Consider the following 20,181-nt stretch of genomic DNA (forward strand, 5'->3'; position numbering starts at 1 on the left):
GAGATGCTGACAATAAACGCACACCAGGTGCTTAGGGGGAAAGGTATATTGCAGTGGAATCAAAGTTATTGATTACTCTTTCATATGGTTGTTTGTTTGTTTGTTTTTTTGTAATTCATCTAATTCATCAGATTAAAGATAAATCCCAGCCAAAAGTGAAAAAGAGAACACTTCCAGCAGGCTCCTGGTACATATTTTCGAGATTGAAGAAAAAAAGTCTTTAAAAATTCACAAGATTTTATGTAAATGTAAAGTGACATTCCTTTAAGTTTTGATTTACTGTAATGTAAAAGTACAGAAAGTTTCTGTGTTTTAATTATTTAAAAAATCGATATTTTTATACGGCTGTTGGAATATTATTAAATTTGTTTTAACACATTTCTTTGTTTTTTTTGTCTTGTTTCATTTTGTTTTATATTGTGAAGAGTAGCATCTTCGTCAGTGACAGAGCCTTGTATGAACAAGTAGGTTTTGCTGTTGTGTGTGTGATCTCTAAATGCGTGTTTGCGCTTGTGTGCCCAGCATACATGACACAGGAAAGTCTTTTGAATCATCTAACCCCCCGGGTGCTTTTCATTGCACAACACTTAGCTTAGAGTTAAAAGTGCCTACGGACACAGAAAAATGCATTCTGGTACATCACATTGGGACATCCGTTTTTAAAGAATGGATATAAAAATAACAGTTCATATTCTGTTTTAGCACATATACACAGATACAGAAAAATTCTATACGACACTCATACATGGTCATGAATACAAAGCTTTAGAAAGAAAACGGAAAAGCGGGACTTTTAAGGAAGAGCATGCCTCTCGGCATCCCTCCCCTCACTGACAGCATGTTATAGCCTGCGAGGCAGGAAAGGGTTCAGTTTGGTTTTTATGGTCTGAGCTCACAAGAACACCTTCAGACTTCGGGAACACATCACAGAGAGATAACAAACCATAAAAAGGTGAGTAATATCATGAATGAACATTTAGCATATTTTCTTTTGGACCTCCTTTTGATATTTTTGATAATTTCTAAGTTTAAATTAATGCATACCAAATGGTTTACAAACCTGCATGTTATGGAGCCCTTCCATATAAAGTTATTGGCATTCTTTGCAGTTCTTTTATGATTCCCAGTTTTTAACCAACGTTTTTGAGAGGTTTTCTACCCAAAGAAATGCTTGAAATTGAATGAGATAAAGACAGTCACACCACTTGTTTTTTCTTTGCGATCAGTGTACAGATGCTTTTTACTACAGTGTCCAAAACTGACTCAGACAATATCTGTGACTTCTGCACTTCAGTTTTCTATGTGAAAAAATGAGGTGAGAAAAAGAAAAAAAATCAAGTTGAATCAAAGACTATGTTGAAACACTGTTCTTTGACGCAGTGCTGCCAATGTGCAACGTGTTTTAGCACGCTGCCTCTGAGGGCTGAATCGTTGGCTAGATACTTGGATACAAATATTTTAGAGGCTGTGTCAGGGTAGCACACGTCCCTCTTTAAAAAAGTATTAGTCATTTTTTTAAATCTTCCGTATCTGGTTATTATGGGGGTTTTTATTGAATGAACCAAATTGTCAAAGAACTCTGTGTTCAGTAATTTCTGTCACTTTTTGCCTCTTACATACCTTTCTATCTTTTCAGGTAATTCCTTTTTTTAATGCAGAGGGTTGATTCAATGGAAATACCACTTTTAATTATAACTTATGTGTCAGTGTGGAGCTCTCGATCATATACCCATTCAAACCACTTGTTCATATTTTTCACCTCATGTTTCATTTTACCGATTACCGAAATTACACATTAGCAGACCTCACAACTAGAAAAAATACAGTCACATAATTATGAGATGTTGTTTTTATATATAACTATATTATAAATTATGTTTTATAATATCTAAGTATATCACTGGTTGGAGATACAATACGTATGTGCATTTGTTTGATAAAAATTTTAGAGTTTCAATATTCATCTACCAGACATATTAAAGTAAACAACTATATCTAATTTGCTTAACACAGAGACAAAAGAGGTTGTGGTTTTAGGAAGTGTCTGAAATCCAACTGTACAGAGCTGATGGTAAATGTCAAAAAACACACTTTACCAAAGTCAAACTTTGTTGTTTTCATTTTTGTATAAATTTGCTCAGATCAATTAAGTAAGATACAATTTAAGCTTTAGCGGTGCAGGTGAGAACGTGTTTTGGATGGTCTCCCATGATAATTTCTGGATTAATGTGCATTAATCCAGAAATTACTTGTTACTGTCTTGACAAGTAATTTCTGTTCCATGTGGAGAGCCAGAAAAAGTACTTCTAAGGTGCTTATCTTAACACTTTCACGCATAGTGGTCACTAGAGTGGACAGCTATTCGAATGCTGTTTTCTTGCATTTGTGCCAGTGTTGATGCGATATTTGCACATAAATTACTACATTGGACACTGATGTGTCACTCCATACCCTGCCACCCACCGGTCGTTCAATGTTACTATAGATGTATGACGCGTTTCATTGTAATTATTGTTATTTAACCCTGTCATGCATGACTTATGACAACCTTAATATGGATTTTTTTTCTTGAATATTTATTAAGTATATAATATTTAAGTATTTATACATTTTTTTTCATGCCTACAGATGAATAAAAATACTTTCAAAAATCCACACTGAAGTTGTCATAAGTCATGCATGAAAGGGTAAAAAATATAAATGAAAGAAAGAATAAATAAATAATACTGATATTATTGATATTATTGATACTGATATTATATTATAATCTGGTAACCGGACAGTTCCATGCTGAAAACTGTAAACATGAAGTTAGCATTTATCAAAGTGCTACTTTAGTGTTTTGGACGTCATTAGTTTTGTTTACTAAACTGTTGACTGAGTTTGTGTTTGAGGTTCTAATGTTTTTTCCCACCTTCAGGGTCAAAAATTCTTCTACAATGAGTAACACGAGTCTCCCACCTCTGACAAATCCAATTCCCACTGAACCAGCAGAAGAGAGCGCTGTGAGCAATAACTATTTTACAGCCATTGGTGCCCTCATCCTCAGCTTGGTCTTCCTCCTGGGTGTCCCTGGAAATCTCTTCATTGTCTGGAGCATCCTGGCCCGCTGCCGACAACGCTCAGTCACCACCCTCCTCATCCTCAACTTGGCATGTGCTGATGGGTTCCTCATGGCTCTCACCATCTTTTTCATCATCTACCTGGTCATGCAGACGTGGGTCTTTGGTAACACCATGTGCAAAATTGTGTTCTACCTGTGCAACTCCAACATGTATGCGTCAATCTTTCTGATAACCCTGATGAGCGTGCACAGGCTGTTGGCCGTGGTCTTTCCACACACACTGTATCGCCTGATCACCAGGAAGGTTGTGAGGAGGGTGATCCTAGGCACCTGGATGTTCGTGATGGTCATTTCCATTCCCTCGTTGGTGTTTCGAGCTGCTACTGCTCAAAACAAAACGAAAGTTGTGTGTGCACCCAATCACACACTGTCTGAACATGTAAGTACACTTGTGTTGGCTATTTTTCTGCCACTGATCTGATTAGTTTGATTACTATATTTATTGTCATGCATAAAATGCCTTCAAAAATCATCTGTACATTTGAGAGCGCGAGAAATAGTGGGTAAGCAACTGAAAATGATAACATATATTGAGTAAAAGGTCCATAACAACTAACTGAAATTGAGGCTTTTTTGGTTTGTTTTGAAATAAAGATGCATTAATAGCTTAAACATCTGCACAAGCTGATATCAGCTTTCTTAATTCATATCAGTTTATTTCATGATAGAGTGCTGAATCGGTGAAGAAAGAAAGAGAGAGAGACAGAAAAGCTTTGTTACTGTGTTTAAGGCCTTGGAAGCTGCAGCTTAACTAGTGTTCAAAATGTAGTTAAAATAACTAAGATTACACCAGACTGCATGTTTTTTAAGCTCTTCAGCCCACACCGTAAATACTGATGCATGAGCAGTGGCACTGCACAAAAGTCTGAAAATCATTTTGCATTGATCCTTCATAAATGTAGTAATGCTCTTCTGTAAAACATTCCTTCTTTACAAGTAAAAGTCCTCCAAAGACCACATTGACATGACTTAGGTATTTAATCTCTAAGGAAATGGCTTTATATCCTCTCATGCAGGTGAGGCTTCAGTACACCACTGAGACAGTGGCAGGATTCATTATTCCTTATGCAATCATTATAACCAGCTACGTTCTCATCCTGAAACGCCTGAGGGAGACCAGGTTTCAACGAAATGTCCGCAGCGAGAAACTTATCCTGGCTATCGTCATAATGTTTGGCCTGTTCTGGTTGCCGTACCACGTCATCAACATGATACAGGTGTGCAAGGGCATCTTCTCTACCAATAACCCAATAACCACATCAAATCTGTTTGTAAATCGATTATCTGAGGATTCGATTGAATACTGAGTGGGTTTTTATTTTTCACCCAAGGTGGCAGCTGCGTGGTACCCAAAAGACTCAGCAACAAGAAAACGGTGAGTAACTGAAGATTTTCATAAACATGGTGCTAAAGTTAGTGAAGTACTATATTGTCATTTTATGCATTATGTCCAGTAATAACAATACTCTGTAATTCAAAGCTGATATATGTAGTCTGTCTCTGTGCATGCAGTGACACACACCTAGATTTAATTTTTACCATCCAGTAAACTGAATATACTATAATTGTAAAGAGTTTGAATGTGCCACCATCTTCAGTATATAATATTATCAAAATATTCCAAAATCCGGAGAAATCTCAATATTCGGGCTTCATGTGACACTGCACTAAAAGCAGGCAGGATTCTGTTGTGGAAAATCACTGCAGGGGTTTAGGACCACTTCCAGAAATCTCTCTGTGAATACCATGTTCACCTTACCATCCAAAATTGCAGGTTTAAGGTCTGACAAATGAGAAGTCATATGTGACTAGGATGTACAAAATTAGAAATGAATACATCAAAGAGTCAGCTCAGGTTAAGCCGGCAGAGGTAATATTAGAGAGGCAATGTTGAGATGGCATGCAGAGGAGGAAAGCATCTTTTCAGAGAAAGTCTTAATAGGTGATAATTAAGGGGTACTGAGTCAGTCTGACAAGGCTATAATGGCACTCTGTATAAAAACAATCACCATCAATGTGAAATATCCAACTTTAACTTTCCTGCAGATTGTATGGTATGGCTGAGTCAACCCGAGCGGTGACCTCAACTTTGGCCTTCATCAGCAGCTGTGCTAACCCGGTCCTCTACACCTTTGCTGGGAAATCCTATATCAAGAATAATGGCTTTGCCTTTATGGCTAAGCTGTTTGAGGGAACATCATCGGAGCAAACAGGAACCAAAAGCACCCAGTTCACAGCAAAAGACGATCTGGGAAAGAATAACGTTGATTCTGAAAATCATACACTGGCTTCTCCTCTACAAAATCGATGTTGAATGAACTTAATGCACTTAACAGACTGTATCTAAATGAGAACACTTAAAATTGTGTAAATCTTTGAACGGAACATGTAGACATGTAGCTTGAGCATTTGAGGCTACAGACGATAAGCACCAGCACAGTATATTTAGAATCTGATAACAGAGTTTAAGTGGAAGTAAGAGGCACAGGCACAGCCGGGCTACTTTTGCTTGCATGCACCTGAATATCTGTAAAGTGTATAGGACTGTACATATTTTTTTGGAATAATCAAATAAAATTGTGATAATATTATGTGTATGTGAGAAGCCTCGTAGCCTCAGTCTCTGACTGGAAGCGCTAATTCGTCATTCGGCTTTTGTCAGACTAAAGTAACTGTTAAAACTGTTTGAAAAGCTCAGCTATACAACAAGGAGAGATTGAGAATTTCCTTTTAGTTCTCAGTTTATTTGATATTGACAAAAGTTAGTCAGTTTTGTCTGTTCTTCTGTAAAACAAACTAAGATTTATTTTTAGAATTAATATTTTGTTTCTAAGTGGAATTGACAATTTAATCTGTTTCGTTTGTTCTATTTTGAAACTTAAACGCTTTAGCGGCTGCCTTTTGTGTAGTTTGCAATATTTGCCTTTATTTATCTGAAAAAGTCTCATGTTCCTTAAGTACATCTACCCTGTTGAACTTATTATGGGAAATAAATATTTAAATAAAAACAAGCTGCTGATTATTTCACATTTTACTTGTGAGCAACGGCACATTTAAATCTTACAAATATAGTTATTTGGCTTATATCGTGATAGATATCGTTATCGCCTGAAATGAAAAAAACATATCGTGATATGAAAAAATCTCATATCGCCCAGCTCTACTTGGAAGTTTGCAAAGTTTGACCTGGTAGAGACTGGCTTTAAACAGGGCCATCAATTTCCCTCCAATTAGCCCAGCCAGTACCACTCACTCAAACTGAGGGATCTAAAACGCTACACAGATGATTAAAAAGACACAAAACATCTTCACACTTCTAATATGCACATTTACACAACTAAATGGCAGTATTAACAAAAGGAAAAAAATTCAACAAATCCCTTTAAACCTTAACACAAACAAAAGGAAGCATCTCTATGGAAAAAGAAACCCCTCCACTTGGTTTGACCTGCTGATGTCATGTGTGACATCATGTGTGACTTTAAAATGAGAAAATGCTAGGCAGGCGTTTCCCCACACCTGACCCTCATGAAGACTGAAAAGACAGAACAAAGTATGAACAAATGACTTAATCTGTAACATAATAAAATATAAAGAAACATGTAACTGAGTATTTGCCTTAATTTGCAGAATGTTTGATTTGCCGGCAACAGAACGCTTACACAAACAAAACCTGGGATAGTGAGTGCAACAATGTTACTTAACAAATAGCAAATAAATAGAAACAGAATAATGTGTATAATGTGCAAAAAAAGGTCAACACATATGGGACAATAGGAGAGCATTGCAACTGCTCATCCACTTTGTCACAGACCTTCACAATTTGGGTTGGATTTCTACAAATTCTCTTCACTTTTCATACAAAGTTTAATATATTTCTAAATGTATGAAATTCTAACAAAATCACAAAAAGTCATTTAAAAACTAAACATGATTATAAAAGATTATAGTCAAAACTTCATAAATTGAGTGGAAATGATAAAAAAAACAAGTAGTTTCTGTTATTTTTACATGGATTTGTTAATAACTGATATGTTGTGCAATTAAGGAACTTTTCACAAAAAATCTGGTGAAAGAAATTAGATCTTTCTTTTTCTTGTGCATGACATCTAATTATTAGGGGTGCAACGATACACAAAATTCACGGTTCGGTTCGATCCTTTGGTGTCACGGTTCGATATTTTTTCGATACAAAAAAATGTTCATGCTTTTTTAATTTGTCATTTATTAAAATTATAAATATATATTTTAACTCAAAAGTACAGTTTTTAAATTTAATATTGCTGAAACAACAAAGTAATAAAAAAATAAATCTATCTGATCGAGAAATCACTCATCTTTGGAAAAGAGTTTATTACAGAGAAATGGCTCTTTCCAAAATAAAAGCTATACTATACACTTCTTCTGGGGTATACTCTCAGCAGCATATTAAACATATCAGGTCCCCATAAGGAGAATCATGAGCTAACGGCTGTCTAAATGACTCGGGTAAAGTTTGTAGCATGCGTGCTTGTTGTTTTTGTCTGCTTCCACTTGTCTTTGCACTAGGATGATGTCGGCGTAAATGCACAGTCATATTTGTTGTGTTCCCACTAGTGCTGTCAGCATTAATCTGAAATGACGTTAACGCCACAACACGGCAAATCTCCGTTAACAAGCTACCGCAGATTGCCCCGTGCGTGGGGCTGGACGGTGTCAACACGTTAACGAGCAAACTGCGCTAACGCAGTAGTTCCCACCCATGTAATTGAGCATTGCGTGGCACATCCAACATACTGTTTTACTTTTGTCCATGACGTGCTTACCTTCAGGGTCATACTTCACATGAAGACCAAAATGGTTCCAAAGGCCAGATCTGAATGAGGGTGGGGGAGGTTCAATTTGCTATGTTGCAACGAGCTTAACTTCTGTCTTGCTAGCTTGCCCTGCGCTCAGTGAATCTGCGCTCGACAGTGCAGCCTAGGCAGAGTAGTCGAACGCAGATCCACTGAGCTCTCAACACAGACAGCACCGTCAGAAGAAAAGTTGATCAAATAAATTAAAAATTTTGTATTGTTCGATACATATGGGTACCGAACCGAAAGCACTGTATCAAACGGTTCAATATCGATACGAGTATCGTTGCACCCCTACTAATTATAAGTATTAGTCAATTATGAAAAGGTATAAGGTAATTTCACAGATTTCACAGTTATATTAGTTGTATATCTTTTAAGATTATTCACTGAAATTGGTAAAACTGTAGAAAATTAATAGATAGTGATTTAATGATTTTGAACAATAAATGTTAAATGCATGTAGAAATAAAAGGTATGATATAAAAATATAACAAAATCTAAAAATATCATTGTACATATAATGCATTTTCACACTGAAAAAATGCAACAACAACAAAAAATGAACAACTAATTACATTAGTTTGACAAAAACACTTAATGCTAATAGAAAGCATATGGAAATCCTTTCCATTATATAAGTTGATTTATAGAGGTAGTTTTTGGAATGATAAACAAAGTCTAGAGTCCAGGCACGTGCAGAGGGGGGGGGGGGGGGGGGGGCTAGAGGGGCTTGAGCACCCGCCCCTTTCCTGATGGATGCCCAAAGTGCGCTTTTGATAAGGCAACTTTTTAAAAAAAATTATTATTATTTTTTATGTGTGTGTGGGTGCGGAGTCCTGTCTGTGCCCCTCAACAATAATATTTAACTATTAATCACAGTTTTGCTAAATAAAAGGATCTCGCTTGCACCAGTCACATGATCACATTTAACCAATGATCGCCCTTGACGGCAGAACGCGCTGGTTACGAGCCGGGAACGAGCTCACAAAGAGCACGCGCATTTTTAGCGGTCCGGAGCTGTAGGAGAAACACAAGTTAACTCAGAGACACAGACTGATGCGACACAACCAGTAAGTAGGTGTACAGCGTACACTGTAGTGTGTAGCACACAGGAGTATTAGCTTATTACGTACACGTTGGTAAGTTGTCTTGTTGCAACTGACGAACTGAAACAAACGAGCGTGCTGTGCGTGCAACAGCGCGACAAACATTAGAATCAGAATCAGAAAGGGTTTTATTGCCAAATGTTGAGCGGGTTTACAACATTAGGAAATTGCTGCGGTGCTTCAGTGCAAACATACTGTTATAAATACTGTTATAAATTAAGCTTAAATAGACATGAAAATAAAAATGAGAATAAGAACTAAAAGTGCTAAGTAGATAGATAGATATATACATGAGTGCAGGTGGTGATCAGTGCCAAACATGGAATACCTGTCCTTTTATTAACTGCACATATAGTGCTGGTCACAGCTGCTGGCTACCTGTGTAAGGCTGTCATGGGTCTGTAGCTCTGTCACCCTTTTAGGGAACATATTTAGTTTTAAAGTATTTAGAACATATTTAGTTTTAAAGTAAGTTTCCGGGCTTTTCCTGCCTCTCTGGAGGGATTATATTTCACTAAAAACGATCTAATATGCATGTCCACATAATTATGCATTATTATAATATTTAAAAAAACACACGCTGTATTTTAAAGAACATACATTAAGAAGCAGATTATATTAGATTTATATTTTAAATAAGACAAAAGTTGGATTTTACAGCAGTAAAATGATTGTATCTCTACAGTTTTAAAATGTAATAAGCTTTGCCCCTGCACAGAGTGGATAGTGAAAAAAATGGAATCATCATAATGACATTATTTCATATTTATTACTTCCCCCTCCTCTTTGCTTTATTATTGTAGCTCTAGTAATAAATAATAATGTAAGGATTCTGGATCAGCACCATGATGCCCATAGTATATACAGTATTCTGAAGAAGGTCTAAAATGTCACTGTGTGTGCGTGCATGTGTGTGTTTTATTTAGATGGATTTTAAAAAAAATATTACTCATGATATAACATTGTGCAGACATGCCTGGTAAGGACATGAGGAGGAAACAGCAGGAGCTGTGTGAGGCTACTAAAGGCAGTGCTGTAACATTTTTCTGTCATCATTTTATTATAGATTAAGTGCAAGAGTTGTTAGGTGTGGATAATTAGATTATAGTTTATTGCAATAACAAGTTGTGCCTTGTTCTCAGATAGACAGCAAGTGGAGAGAGATATATGAAATGATGGGATGGAAGGAAGAAGAGAAGCAAAGAGTGATTCACAGGCAGATCCTAAATTATTTCTCACAGTTTTTGTTGCCTTATGGTTCCAAGCGCTGTCACCAATCTTTGCATTTTGTTATTATCTCATGACACTTTAATCAGCTACCATCTCTCCTGTGGACTTTTTAATGTCTACAGTCTCAGATCAACACAACCCTGCCCTTCCCATATTAGATTCTTGATGAATGTGTGTTGTTGTTATTCAACCTGGTTCAATGTGCCCCTTTTAAACTTTGAGCACCCGCCCCTTTAAACCTCTCTGCACAGCCCTGCTAGAGTCTGATTAACATAAAATTTTAATGGGCTTCCACTCCAGGGAGGAGAGGGCGGGGCAGCGGGGATTCTCTGGCTGGCTGGAGCAGCACCTAATAACCAGCTCGCAAAATAAAAACAAACCATCAAACTATAGCTGTCAACGTTGGTGCTGTCATCACAATTAACGCGATTTAAAATTTTAATGCTGTGGTGGACCACTAGAGGGCTCCACTCACACCCAGTGTTGAGGAAATGTGTTGCTGAGTTTTGAGGCGATGTATTCAGTTGATGTGAAGAGAGGAATAAAGCTGGAGTGAGAACTAAGAGCTCCCGTGTTGTCTGTGCTTACCTCCACATTGGTGACCCCAGACTCAAACATGTTACAGGTTGAGGATGACGCCGGCTCTGGTCTGGATACATCAACGACTGCAGGTCCTCCGCCTCCTGCTGCAGCTAAGTTTGCTGTGGCGCTGAAGCTGCAGGACTTTTGGCTCCATGATCCCGCATTGTGGTTCGTGCACGTGGAGGCTCAGTTCACCCTTCGTGTCATCTCGACTGACAACACGAAGTATCACCATGTGGTGGCCTCGCTCAACCCGCTAGCCACCTGTCGTGCAATTACCCTCCTCCGGGATCCACCCGCCCAAGGGAAATATGCCGCCCTTAAGGAACTACTTCTTCAGCGCTATGCCCTCTCCGATGCGGAGCGAGCCGAAAAGCTTCTCTCCCTCTCAGACCTGGGTGTTGGCAGACGGTCGGCGGCGGCCATGCAGAGATTTTCACCGTTTAAATAATGCCACGGAGAACGATCGTTACCCCACCTCCACATTCAGGATTTTTCCGCCCATCTCACTGGGACCTCGAATTTTTTCTGACATTGACGTGGTGCCGCGGTATCACCAGGTTCCTGTGCACGCCGAAGACGTTTCTAAAACCGCTGTCATTACCCTCTTTGGCTTATTAGAGTCTTTGTGCATGCTGTTTGGCCTGAAAGGCTGATGGACTCTGTCTTGCGGGGGCTGCCTTTTGTTTTCGTGTACCTGGACGATATATTGGTGGCCAGCTGCTCGGTGAGCGAGCACGAGTCCCATCTGCACCATGTTTTACTCTGCTTCCAACCCTTCCAAGTGCCAGTTTGGGTTGCATGTCCTGGATTTCCTGGAGCACCGCATTTCTGCTGATAGTGTGGTCCCGTTGCCAGATGGGGTCCAGGCCGTTTCGGCTTTTCTGCATCCCACGTCGGTTAAAGTGTTGCAGGAGTTCTTGGGGATGATCAATTTTTACAACCACTTTCTCCCCAGAGCTTCCCACCTGCTACAGCCGCTCTACGCTGCCTTGAAAGGTAAAACAGCCAAAGATCTTGTTGACTGGCTCCCAGAATGCATCCAGGAATAATCCACGGCCAAGTCTGCGCTAGCTAATGCCACCCTGCTGGCCCACCCGTTTCCTTCAGCAGAGATCGCATTAACCACTGACGCATTGGAAGTAGCAGAGGGTGCCATGTTGGAACAGCGGGTTTCCGGTGTCTGGCAGCCACTCGCCTTTTTCAGTCATACACTGGATGCCGAACGTGTTGTTTTCGTCAGGGAGTAGCTGGCCCTGCACCTCATGACACGAAATGCATGCATTTTGCTCGAGGGTTGCAACTTTACCACATATGTTGATCCCTTGCAATATCCAAGGTCTCTGACCCATGGAGCGCATGCCAGCAGCGCCAGTTGGCGTCCATTTCGGAGTTTACGATAGACATTCAGCATGTGGCTGGTAAAAGTCCAATCACATCCCTGACTGTCTCTCCTACGTGTTGGTTTCTCCCGTGTATATTGGCGTAGACTACACTGCCATGGCCACTCAGCAATGATCAGAACCCGGACGTCCTTGCCCTTCAGTCAATGAAAACAGGCCTTGTGCTGTGTGGGACGGTTGTCCGCGCCTGCTTCGTAATGTTGTCACTGGCCGCCCAGGCCCGGTAGTTCCCCTTTCATGGCATCATCGTGTTTTTGACCCGGTACATGTTTGTTCCAAGGACACTGGACATTTTGTTTGTTGCCCATAGGCACCCATTGCATCCACTGTATGACAGGCTGTACAGGGTTATTAAACCGGGCCAAAAACATTTCCTTTTGGATTTTGGAGGTCAGCAGGAGATCTACTCTGATGATAGACTTAATCCTGCACATGTTCTGCAAGACAAGAAACACAAAAGCTGAAGACATTATTATATAGACTTATAATTTTCACCGATGTGTTTTCTAAATTCTATCATACACATGAGTGAGCGAAAAGTGTGCGCCAGGGCCCTCGGTGCGCCTGCTTGCTGCTGCTGCTGTGCTGAAGTCTCACACACAACCTGTTGAAAGGGGAGGGGGCGGGCTGCTTCCAAATAGTGCACATTTCTTTCATAATATTGTCAATTCAAGCCCATTATGTAGTAATTATTTCTCCTGGGTTGTGTGAAATCACAACAAGGTGTAGATCTAGTAGTCTATTAGTTTATGTTGTTGGGTTGGGTGTTGATACTGGAGAGCAAAATTACTGATGGAAGATGGACAAAAAAAGGTCAAAGCCACCAGGCTTAAAAAAAAAAAAAAGAGAGAAAATGATAACAAGCAAAAGATACAGGAAAGCAGATGTGACTTTGGATAATGGCAGGTATTATGTATCTTGAAACAAGATAACATTCATTAGTAGGAATTGGGAAAACTTCTGTTTACCTTTGTTAGCCACTTGGCTATGATAGTAAACAGTAGACTGCTGATGATATGACAAAGACAGCAAATATTAAAAATGACATCTCGCAGGCGCCCAAGAGAAATCCTAGTAAGATGCTCAAACCAACTGGCTCCTTTTGATGTGGCAGCAGATGCCAGTCTTTGGAGGAAGCTTATTTCCACTTATTTCTTTTGGTCACTACCCATAGCTCGTAACTGTAGGTGAAGGTAGGGACATAGACCAAATGGTAAATTGAGAGCTTTGCTTTTATACTCAGCTCTATCGTCACCACGACGAACCAGTACAGTACATCGCTGCAGACACGGCACCAATCCGTCTGTCGATCTCGCACCAAAACCTCGATGCAATTCCAGCACAAATGCTTCAAATGTTTCACTGTCTCACATAGCCTCATTTTGGCCCTCACAACCTTCAGGGAACTTAGAAAGAATGTTCCTTCATGGTTCCCTGAAGGTCACTGATTGCTGGGTTATGTAATTAAAACAGAGAACTTGGATGTATTAGGAGCAGCTGTTTTTCAGGGATCTCTGCTAATGTTAGGTAGACAGAGTGCTGAAGTGTTGCTGCCCTCTGCTGGACTGTGTATTGTATTCAACAGTCTAAAAATAAGATACCCATGTAATCCCTGCATGCTATTAAATGGTGTGAAGATTGAAAACTGCTTCTACTGATTCTGAAAACTTTCCATCGGGATCTTTATTAATCAGTCACCTCAATCATTAACTCACAACCACAAAGTTTCAACCTGGTTACAATAAAATATCTTTTAATTGTGGAGGGAAAGTGTATTTGTCATGGCTTTCATGAATGAAAGATTTTCTGTTTTCCTTGTTTTCACACATTTCCTCAATGGTTATGACATATGTACATTCGGTTCTTTCCTCAAGAGTGACTCTTTTTGCGAACTGATCTTCATCCGCACTGCCCTGGACACCCACATGCAGTGCATGGCAGCCAAACAATAACATAAACCTGACATCTCTGCCTTAAACACTGATATATTGTCAGGAATTCTGCATGCCTTTTTAATTCATGAATTCATCTATCAGTACTTCTCTTTCTGAATATTTTTTCTTCCTGATTTCCATTGGTAAAAATAATTCAAAATGTGTTTAGCTACTGGCTTCTGGATCTGACAGACAGGAAGAGATTACAGTGAATAACAGATCTGACTTCATTTCGCTCCCAGTTTAGAATTGGTTGTTGTTCTCAATTGTTCTGTATTTTTAAGGCTGTTTAAATATTTTTTTTCTTTTTGTTCTGTTTGGGTTTTTTGTTTGGTTTTGTTTTATATTTTGAAAATTAGCATTTCTGTCAGTGACAGAGACTTATGTGAACAATTACATTTTGCTGATGTGTGTGTGTGTAATCTCTAAATACATGTTTGTGCCTGTGTGCCCAGCAAACATGACATAGGAAAGTTGTGCAAGACAGAAAAAGAAATAGCATGACTTTTAAGGAAGGACATCCCCTCACCGACAGCATGTTACAGCCTGCGAGGCAGGAAAGGATTCAGTTTTTATTCAGCTCACAGGAACACCATCAAATTTTGGGAACAGCGGACATCCTAAGCTCATACACATCACGGAGAAATAACAAACCGTCAAAAGGTGAGCAATATAATATATACTAAATAGCCATTTTAGCATATTTTCTTTTGGACCTCTTTTTGATAACAAACAGCATCTTATTTTTGTTGCAATACTTACTGGTGATGTAAGCCTGGCAGTAATTCATTTTTTTAATTACTTGCAAAACTCCAACAGGGGAAAATAAACAGTGTGTTTTAGTGGTACCAGAGAAAAGAAATTAAGACTTGATGTCTTGTTCTCATCATATCATCGTATGTTGACCAGTTTGTGAACCTTTAGACTTCTGTCACTATCACTTATATTTATTTTGTCTTTGCAATCAGTGCACAGATGCGTCATACTTTTTACCACAAGGTGCAAAACTGACGCAGAGGATGACTGTCTGTGACTTCGGCATATCAGTTTTCGACATGAGACAAAGGAGAAAAAAAATCAACTTGAAACAAAGACTGTATACTTTTCTTTGACGCAGTGCAGCTAATGTTCGACAAGTTTGGGCTGAATCGTTGGCTTGGTTGCAAATATTTAAACGCTGTGTCAGGGTAGCACATGTCCTCAGTTATTGTGTATGACTGTCTTCTTAATATTATGGTTTGTTTGAATGTTGTTTGTTGAAAGAATCAAATCGTCCAAAAACTCTGTGTTCAGTAATTTCTGTCTCTTTTAAAAAAAAATAAACTAGTAAAAAACTATATCTAATTTGCTTAACACAGAGAAAAAATAGGTTGTGGTTTTAGGAAGTGTCTAAAATCTATCTGTACAGAGCTGATGGTTAAATGTCGAAAAATAAACACTACCAAAGTCAAACATTTTGGTTTTCATATTTGTAGAAGTTTTTTAGATCTATTAAGTAAAATAGGATTTAGGCTTTGGCAGTGCAGGTTAAACGTGTTTTGGGTGGTCTCCCATGATTTCTGGATTAAGGTATTGAAGCTCTTTCTTGATAAGAAACATCTGTTCAACGTGGAGAGTCCGAAAATGCAGTTCAAAGGTGCTTATCTTAAAAAGATAAATGAATGAATGAATGATAATAAATAATACTGAAGGGGCAATCTGCTAACCTGACAGTCATGCTGAATTATAACCACTGTAAACAGTTTCCATGAAGTTAGCATTTATCAAGGGCTACTCTAGTATTTTGGACCTCATTAGTTTTGTTTATTTATTGATTTATAGAGTTAAATGTCAATCTCATTTATTTCACCTCTGTAATATTCTTGATATTTAAATTGATCTATAGTTATATATATTTTAGAGCTATTGCTGATGTTTTGTAGACTTTTTAATACATTGTCATATTAAATTAGTTTAGTCTGTTACTGTCATTGTCTTGGAGCAGCTGTAAGCTACATAATTTCCTTTTGGTGTTCTAATGTTTTTTCCCATCTAAAGGATCAAAAATTCTTCTGCCATGAGCTACTCAAGTCTCTCACCTCTGACTGGACCAAACCCCACCCCTGACCCTGATGATGAAAATGCTGTGAAAAATGACTATTCCGCAGCCATTGGTGCCCTCATCCTCAGCTTGGTCTTCCTCCTGGGCGTCCCTGGAAATCTCTTCATTGTCTGGAGCATCCTGGCCCGCTGCCAACAACGCTCAGTCACCACTCTCCTCATCCTTAACTTGGCATGTGCTGATGGGTTCCTCATGGCTCTCACCATCTTTTTCATCATCTACCTGGTCATGCAGACGTGGGTCTTTGGAAACGCCATGTGCAAAATCCTGTTCTACCTGTGCAACTCCAACATGTATGCGTCAATCTTTCTGATAACCCTGATGAGCGTGCACAGGCTGTTGGCCATAGTCTTTCCACACACACTGTATCGCCTGATCACCAGGAAGGTTGTGAGGAGGGTGATCCTAGGCACATGGGTGCTAGTGATGGTCATGTCTATCCCCTCATTGGTGTTTCGAGATGTGAAAAAAGAAACTGATGATATGAATCAAACAACATATGTGTGTGCATCCAATCACACACTGCGTAGACATGTAAGTACACTTGTGTTGGTTATTTGTCTGCCACTGATCTGATTAGTTTCATAATCATATTTCCATCCATAAAATGCCTTCAAAAAACCTTCTGCATGTGAGAGCCCGTAAAATAGTGAGTGAGGTATTGAACATGATCACATGCTTTGAGCAAAAGGTCCAGCACACCTATCTGAAATTAGGTTTGTTTTGTTTTTTGTTTTTTAATAAAGATGCATCAACAACTTGAAAATCTTCATTGGATGATATCAGCCTTCTTAATTCACATCAGTTTATAATAGGGTGCTGAAGAGAAAAAAAACTGAGAACAGTCTTTTCTTTAAAAATGAATTCTGTTTCAATGTCACAAACCACTGACTTAAAAAATAATAATAAAAGAAATAATGGTAATACTTACATAAAAAAATTTTTTATTAGATACAACTTCATGAACAAGTAGACAGTCTATTTTAGCAGGAGGTTGCAGATGTGTTTTTTTACTGTGTTTAAGGCCTTTTATAGCTGCAGCTTAACTAGTATCCATAGTGCTTTGAGCAGATTACTTTTACTAAAAGATTCTTTATACACTAGACTCCATGTGTTTCAAGCTTTTGTGTTGATCCTTCATAAAGGATCAATGCAAAACATTGTTTTTACAGGTAAAAGTCCTCTTTTTAAAATACTAGTTTTGTTGGCATTTTTCCCTTTATTGGATAGCAAAGCAGTTAAGATGATACTTGAAGAGGAGGAGAGAGGGAAGACATGCAGCAAAGTGCTGTAGGTCAGATTCAAACCTAGGTCATAGCTCTCCAGCCATGTGGCAGGTGCTCACTTGTTCACCCACTAAGCTAAAGTGGCAACAATAAAAGTTGTTGTTAATTAAGGCTTCAAAACTAGTAGCATCCAAATTCCCTTCAGAATGTATATAGTAAAAATACTTATTATGCAGAAGGTGCTTTTTCACACAAAAGACATCATGACGTGGCTTAAAGTCATCAGATGTTTGATTTTGTCCTCTAATTTGACAAAAACAAAGCAAATAAGTTAATTCAACTTAAACAGTTTTACAATTTTAGCTTTTACTTCTTTATTTGTTTTCCATATTTGGAGAAATCAGTTCATGTCTGAAGAAAAGTGCCTTTCTTTATATGCTCTTGTTTTCAGGTGAGGTTTCAGTACGCATTTGAGACAGTGGCAGGATTCATTATTCCTTATGCAATCATTATAACCTGCTATGTTGTCATCCTGAAACGCTTGAGGGAGACCAAGTTCCAACGAAATGCCCGCAGCGAGAAACTCATCCTGGCTATTGTCATCACATTTGGTCTGTTCTGGCTGCCGTACCACGTCATCAACATGGTACAGGTGTGCGAGGGCGTGTTCTTGACAAATATTCGCATCAAATCTGCTCAAAATTTCTGTTAAGAGAGCTGTGCTTTTGAGTGAATACTGAGTGTGTTTTGTTTTCTACCAAAGGTGGCAGCTGCTTGGTACCCAAAGAACTCACCCATAAGAGAAAGGTGAGTAACTTAAGTTTTCTGTAGAGGCTCTTTCTCCACTCTGTTACATATTCTTTACTTGGTTGTACATGTGTGTGCTTTTGTGTGGCATCAATATATGGTTAGTGTGTGGTGACAGTGTGTGTCCGTTTACCTTTATGGTGGGAAGCCTGTCTCGGTAGCTTCCCAGGATTCTGTTGCCCGGATCCCCACAACAAAGTTGTAGCTGCTGTGTCTCTAGCGGCTAGCTGTGGCTAATGTGTTAGCCAGTGAGTGAGACCCTCGGGTCACATCCCTAGCTCAGGACTGATGAGGAAAGTGGACATCTCACAGGCAATGGCAGAGTGTCCAGGCCCTTGGGCGGGATCCACTCCCTCATCAGCTTTGGGATCAGACTACAGCGGGCTAGGCCACCACCCCCTCCCCTGCCTGAGAATAACTTGGGGCACCTACAGCTCTGTGGATCCTTGGGTCACGTCCCCAGCTCGGCCCCCGACTTCCCACCACACCTGAGCAGGCGAGGAAGGTGGAAGTGTCTGGGCCCTCGGGCGGGATCCACTCTGCTGAAACCAAAAAAAAAAAAAAGCTTTTTTGGGTGTGGGTGTGTGTGGGGGGGCATTCTTACAAGAGCAAGTACAAACTTTGAATGTTTAAATGCAAAAAGTGCAGTGGAAGTGCTAGAGGAACAGGTCAGTAAGAGCATCTTAGAGAGGTATAGTTTTTCACAAGTAAAGATGGGTAAAGGGTCACCAATCTGCAAAAACTACATCTAAAATATGTGCAGCAATTTCAGAGTAATGTTCCTCAATGTGAAGTTGTTAAGACATTGACCATCCTACCATCTCAAGTACATAATATTATGAAATTATTCAGAATGTGGAGAAATCTATGTGCAATGAACACAGCTGGAAAAAAAAAATATATATATATATGACTTTTCAAACTTTTCCCCTGCAGATTAGATACCATCTCTCAGTCCAGCCGTGCAGTGACCTCAGCTTTGGCCTTCATCAGCAGTTGTGCTAACCCAGTCCTCTACACCTTTGCAGGGAAATCCTACATCAAGAAAAATGGTTTTGCCTTCATGGCTAAGCTATTTGAGGGAACATTATCAGATCAAACAGGAACCAAAAGCACCCGACTCACAACTTATGACAATGTCGGAGAGAGTAATGTTGATTGTCAAAATCGTACAGTGGCTTCTACTCCAGAGAACAGGAATGTTGAATGAACTTCATACACTAACAGACTGTATATATAAATGAAAGCACTTAAAATTGTGTAAAGCTTTATGTGGACTTATAGATTTTAGGCGACACACAACAAGCATTAGCACAGCATTTTTTTTTTATTTAAAATGTGATAACACAATTAAAGTGGAAGTCAGGAGTGTAAGCACAAGCAGTTTACCTTCGTCTACGTGCATCTGAATATCTGTAAAGTCTCAGGTCTGTAAATACGTTAAAACTACAGTTTTAACGTATTTACAGTTTTTATTCCTTAATGTAAAGACTGATTTTGTAAAATAAAAATGGTGTGAATGAAAACTGATGCTTGCTACTAAAGTACACTTTAAGAAAACTGCATATTCAATATCAAATTTTTAATGCAGTTTACTTTCAATGAAAAAAAAACAAACATTTAAAATCTTCTGCAATTGACAGTGTCATGAGCTTCTGTCAGATTTGTTACATAGAAGCTCAAGTCAAAGGACTCGTGTTTAACCTGCTCTTTGTCCAACATTTCTACATAATCTGTTTTTATTTTGTCATCGTTAAAGCCAGAATGACTTTGAGCCAAGAAAAGGCACCACCAACTTAAACTAATTGTTACAAATGTAGAAGAGCATCT

At 39.0% G+C, this 20,181-nt stretch overlaps 2 protein-coding genes across 5 annotated transcripts; both read left to right on the forward strand.

Annotated features, from left to right (window-relative positions):
* The first annotated feature begins 711 nt into the window (after positions 1-711).
* On the forward strand, positions 712-5,715 carry LOC113011171 (leukotriene B4 receptor 1-like). The gene is made up of 5 exons (XM_026150582.1): positions 712-952; positions 2,921-3,503; positions 4,141-4,341; positions 4,456-4,499; positions 5,171-5,715. The coding sequence occupies exons 2-5, from the start codon at positions 2,940-2,942 to the stop codon at positions 5,436-5,438; spliced, it is 1,077 nt and encodes a 358-aa protein (XP_026006367.1). The 5' UTR covers positions 712-952; positions 2,921-2,939; the 3' UTR covers positions 5,439-5,715.
* Positions 5,716-9,003: 3,288 nt separating this feature from the next.
* On the forward strand, positions 9,004-19,860 carry LOC113011377 (leukotriene B4 receptor 1-like). 4 transcript variants are annotated; one of them, XM_026150903.1, is made up of 6 exons: positions 9,004-9,032; positions 14,673-14,880; positions 15,186-16,852; positions 17,996-18,196; positions 18,308-18,351; positions 19,288-19,860. In XM_026150903.1, the coding sequence occupies exons 3-6, from the start codon at positions 16,274-16,276 to the stop codon at positions 19,559-19,561; spliced, it is 1,098 nt and encodes a 365-aa protein (XP_026006688.1). In that variant the 5' UTR covers positions 9,004-9,032; positions 14,673-14,880; positions 15,186-16,273; the 3' UTR covers positions 19,562-19,860. The 4 variants fall into 4 exon arrangements, with proteins under 4 accessions (XP_026006688.1, XP_026006690.1, XP_026006687.1 ...); XM_026150905.1 differs by having other exon boundaries at positions 16,255-16,852; XM_026150902.1 differs by lacking the exon at positions 14,673-14,880 and having other exon boundaries at positions 9,014-9,032; positions 16,255-16,852.
* Positions 19,861-20,181: the final 321 nt, after the last annotated feature.

Source organism: Astatotilapia calliptera, chromosome 18, assembly GCF_900246225.1.
Source record: "Astatotilapia calliptera chromosome 18, fAstCal1.2, whole genome shotgun sequence".
Classification (NCBI taxonomy): domain Eukaryota; kingdom Metazoa; phylum Chordata; class Actinopteri; order Cichliformes; family Cichlidae; genus Astatotilapia; species Astatotilapia calliptera.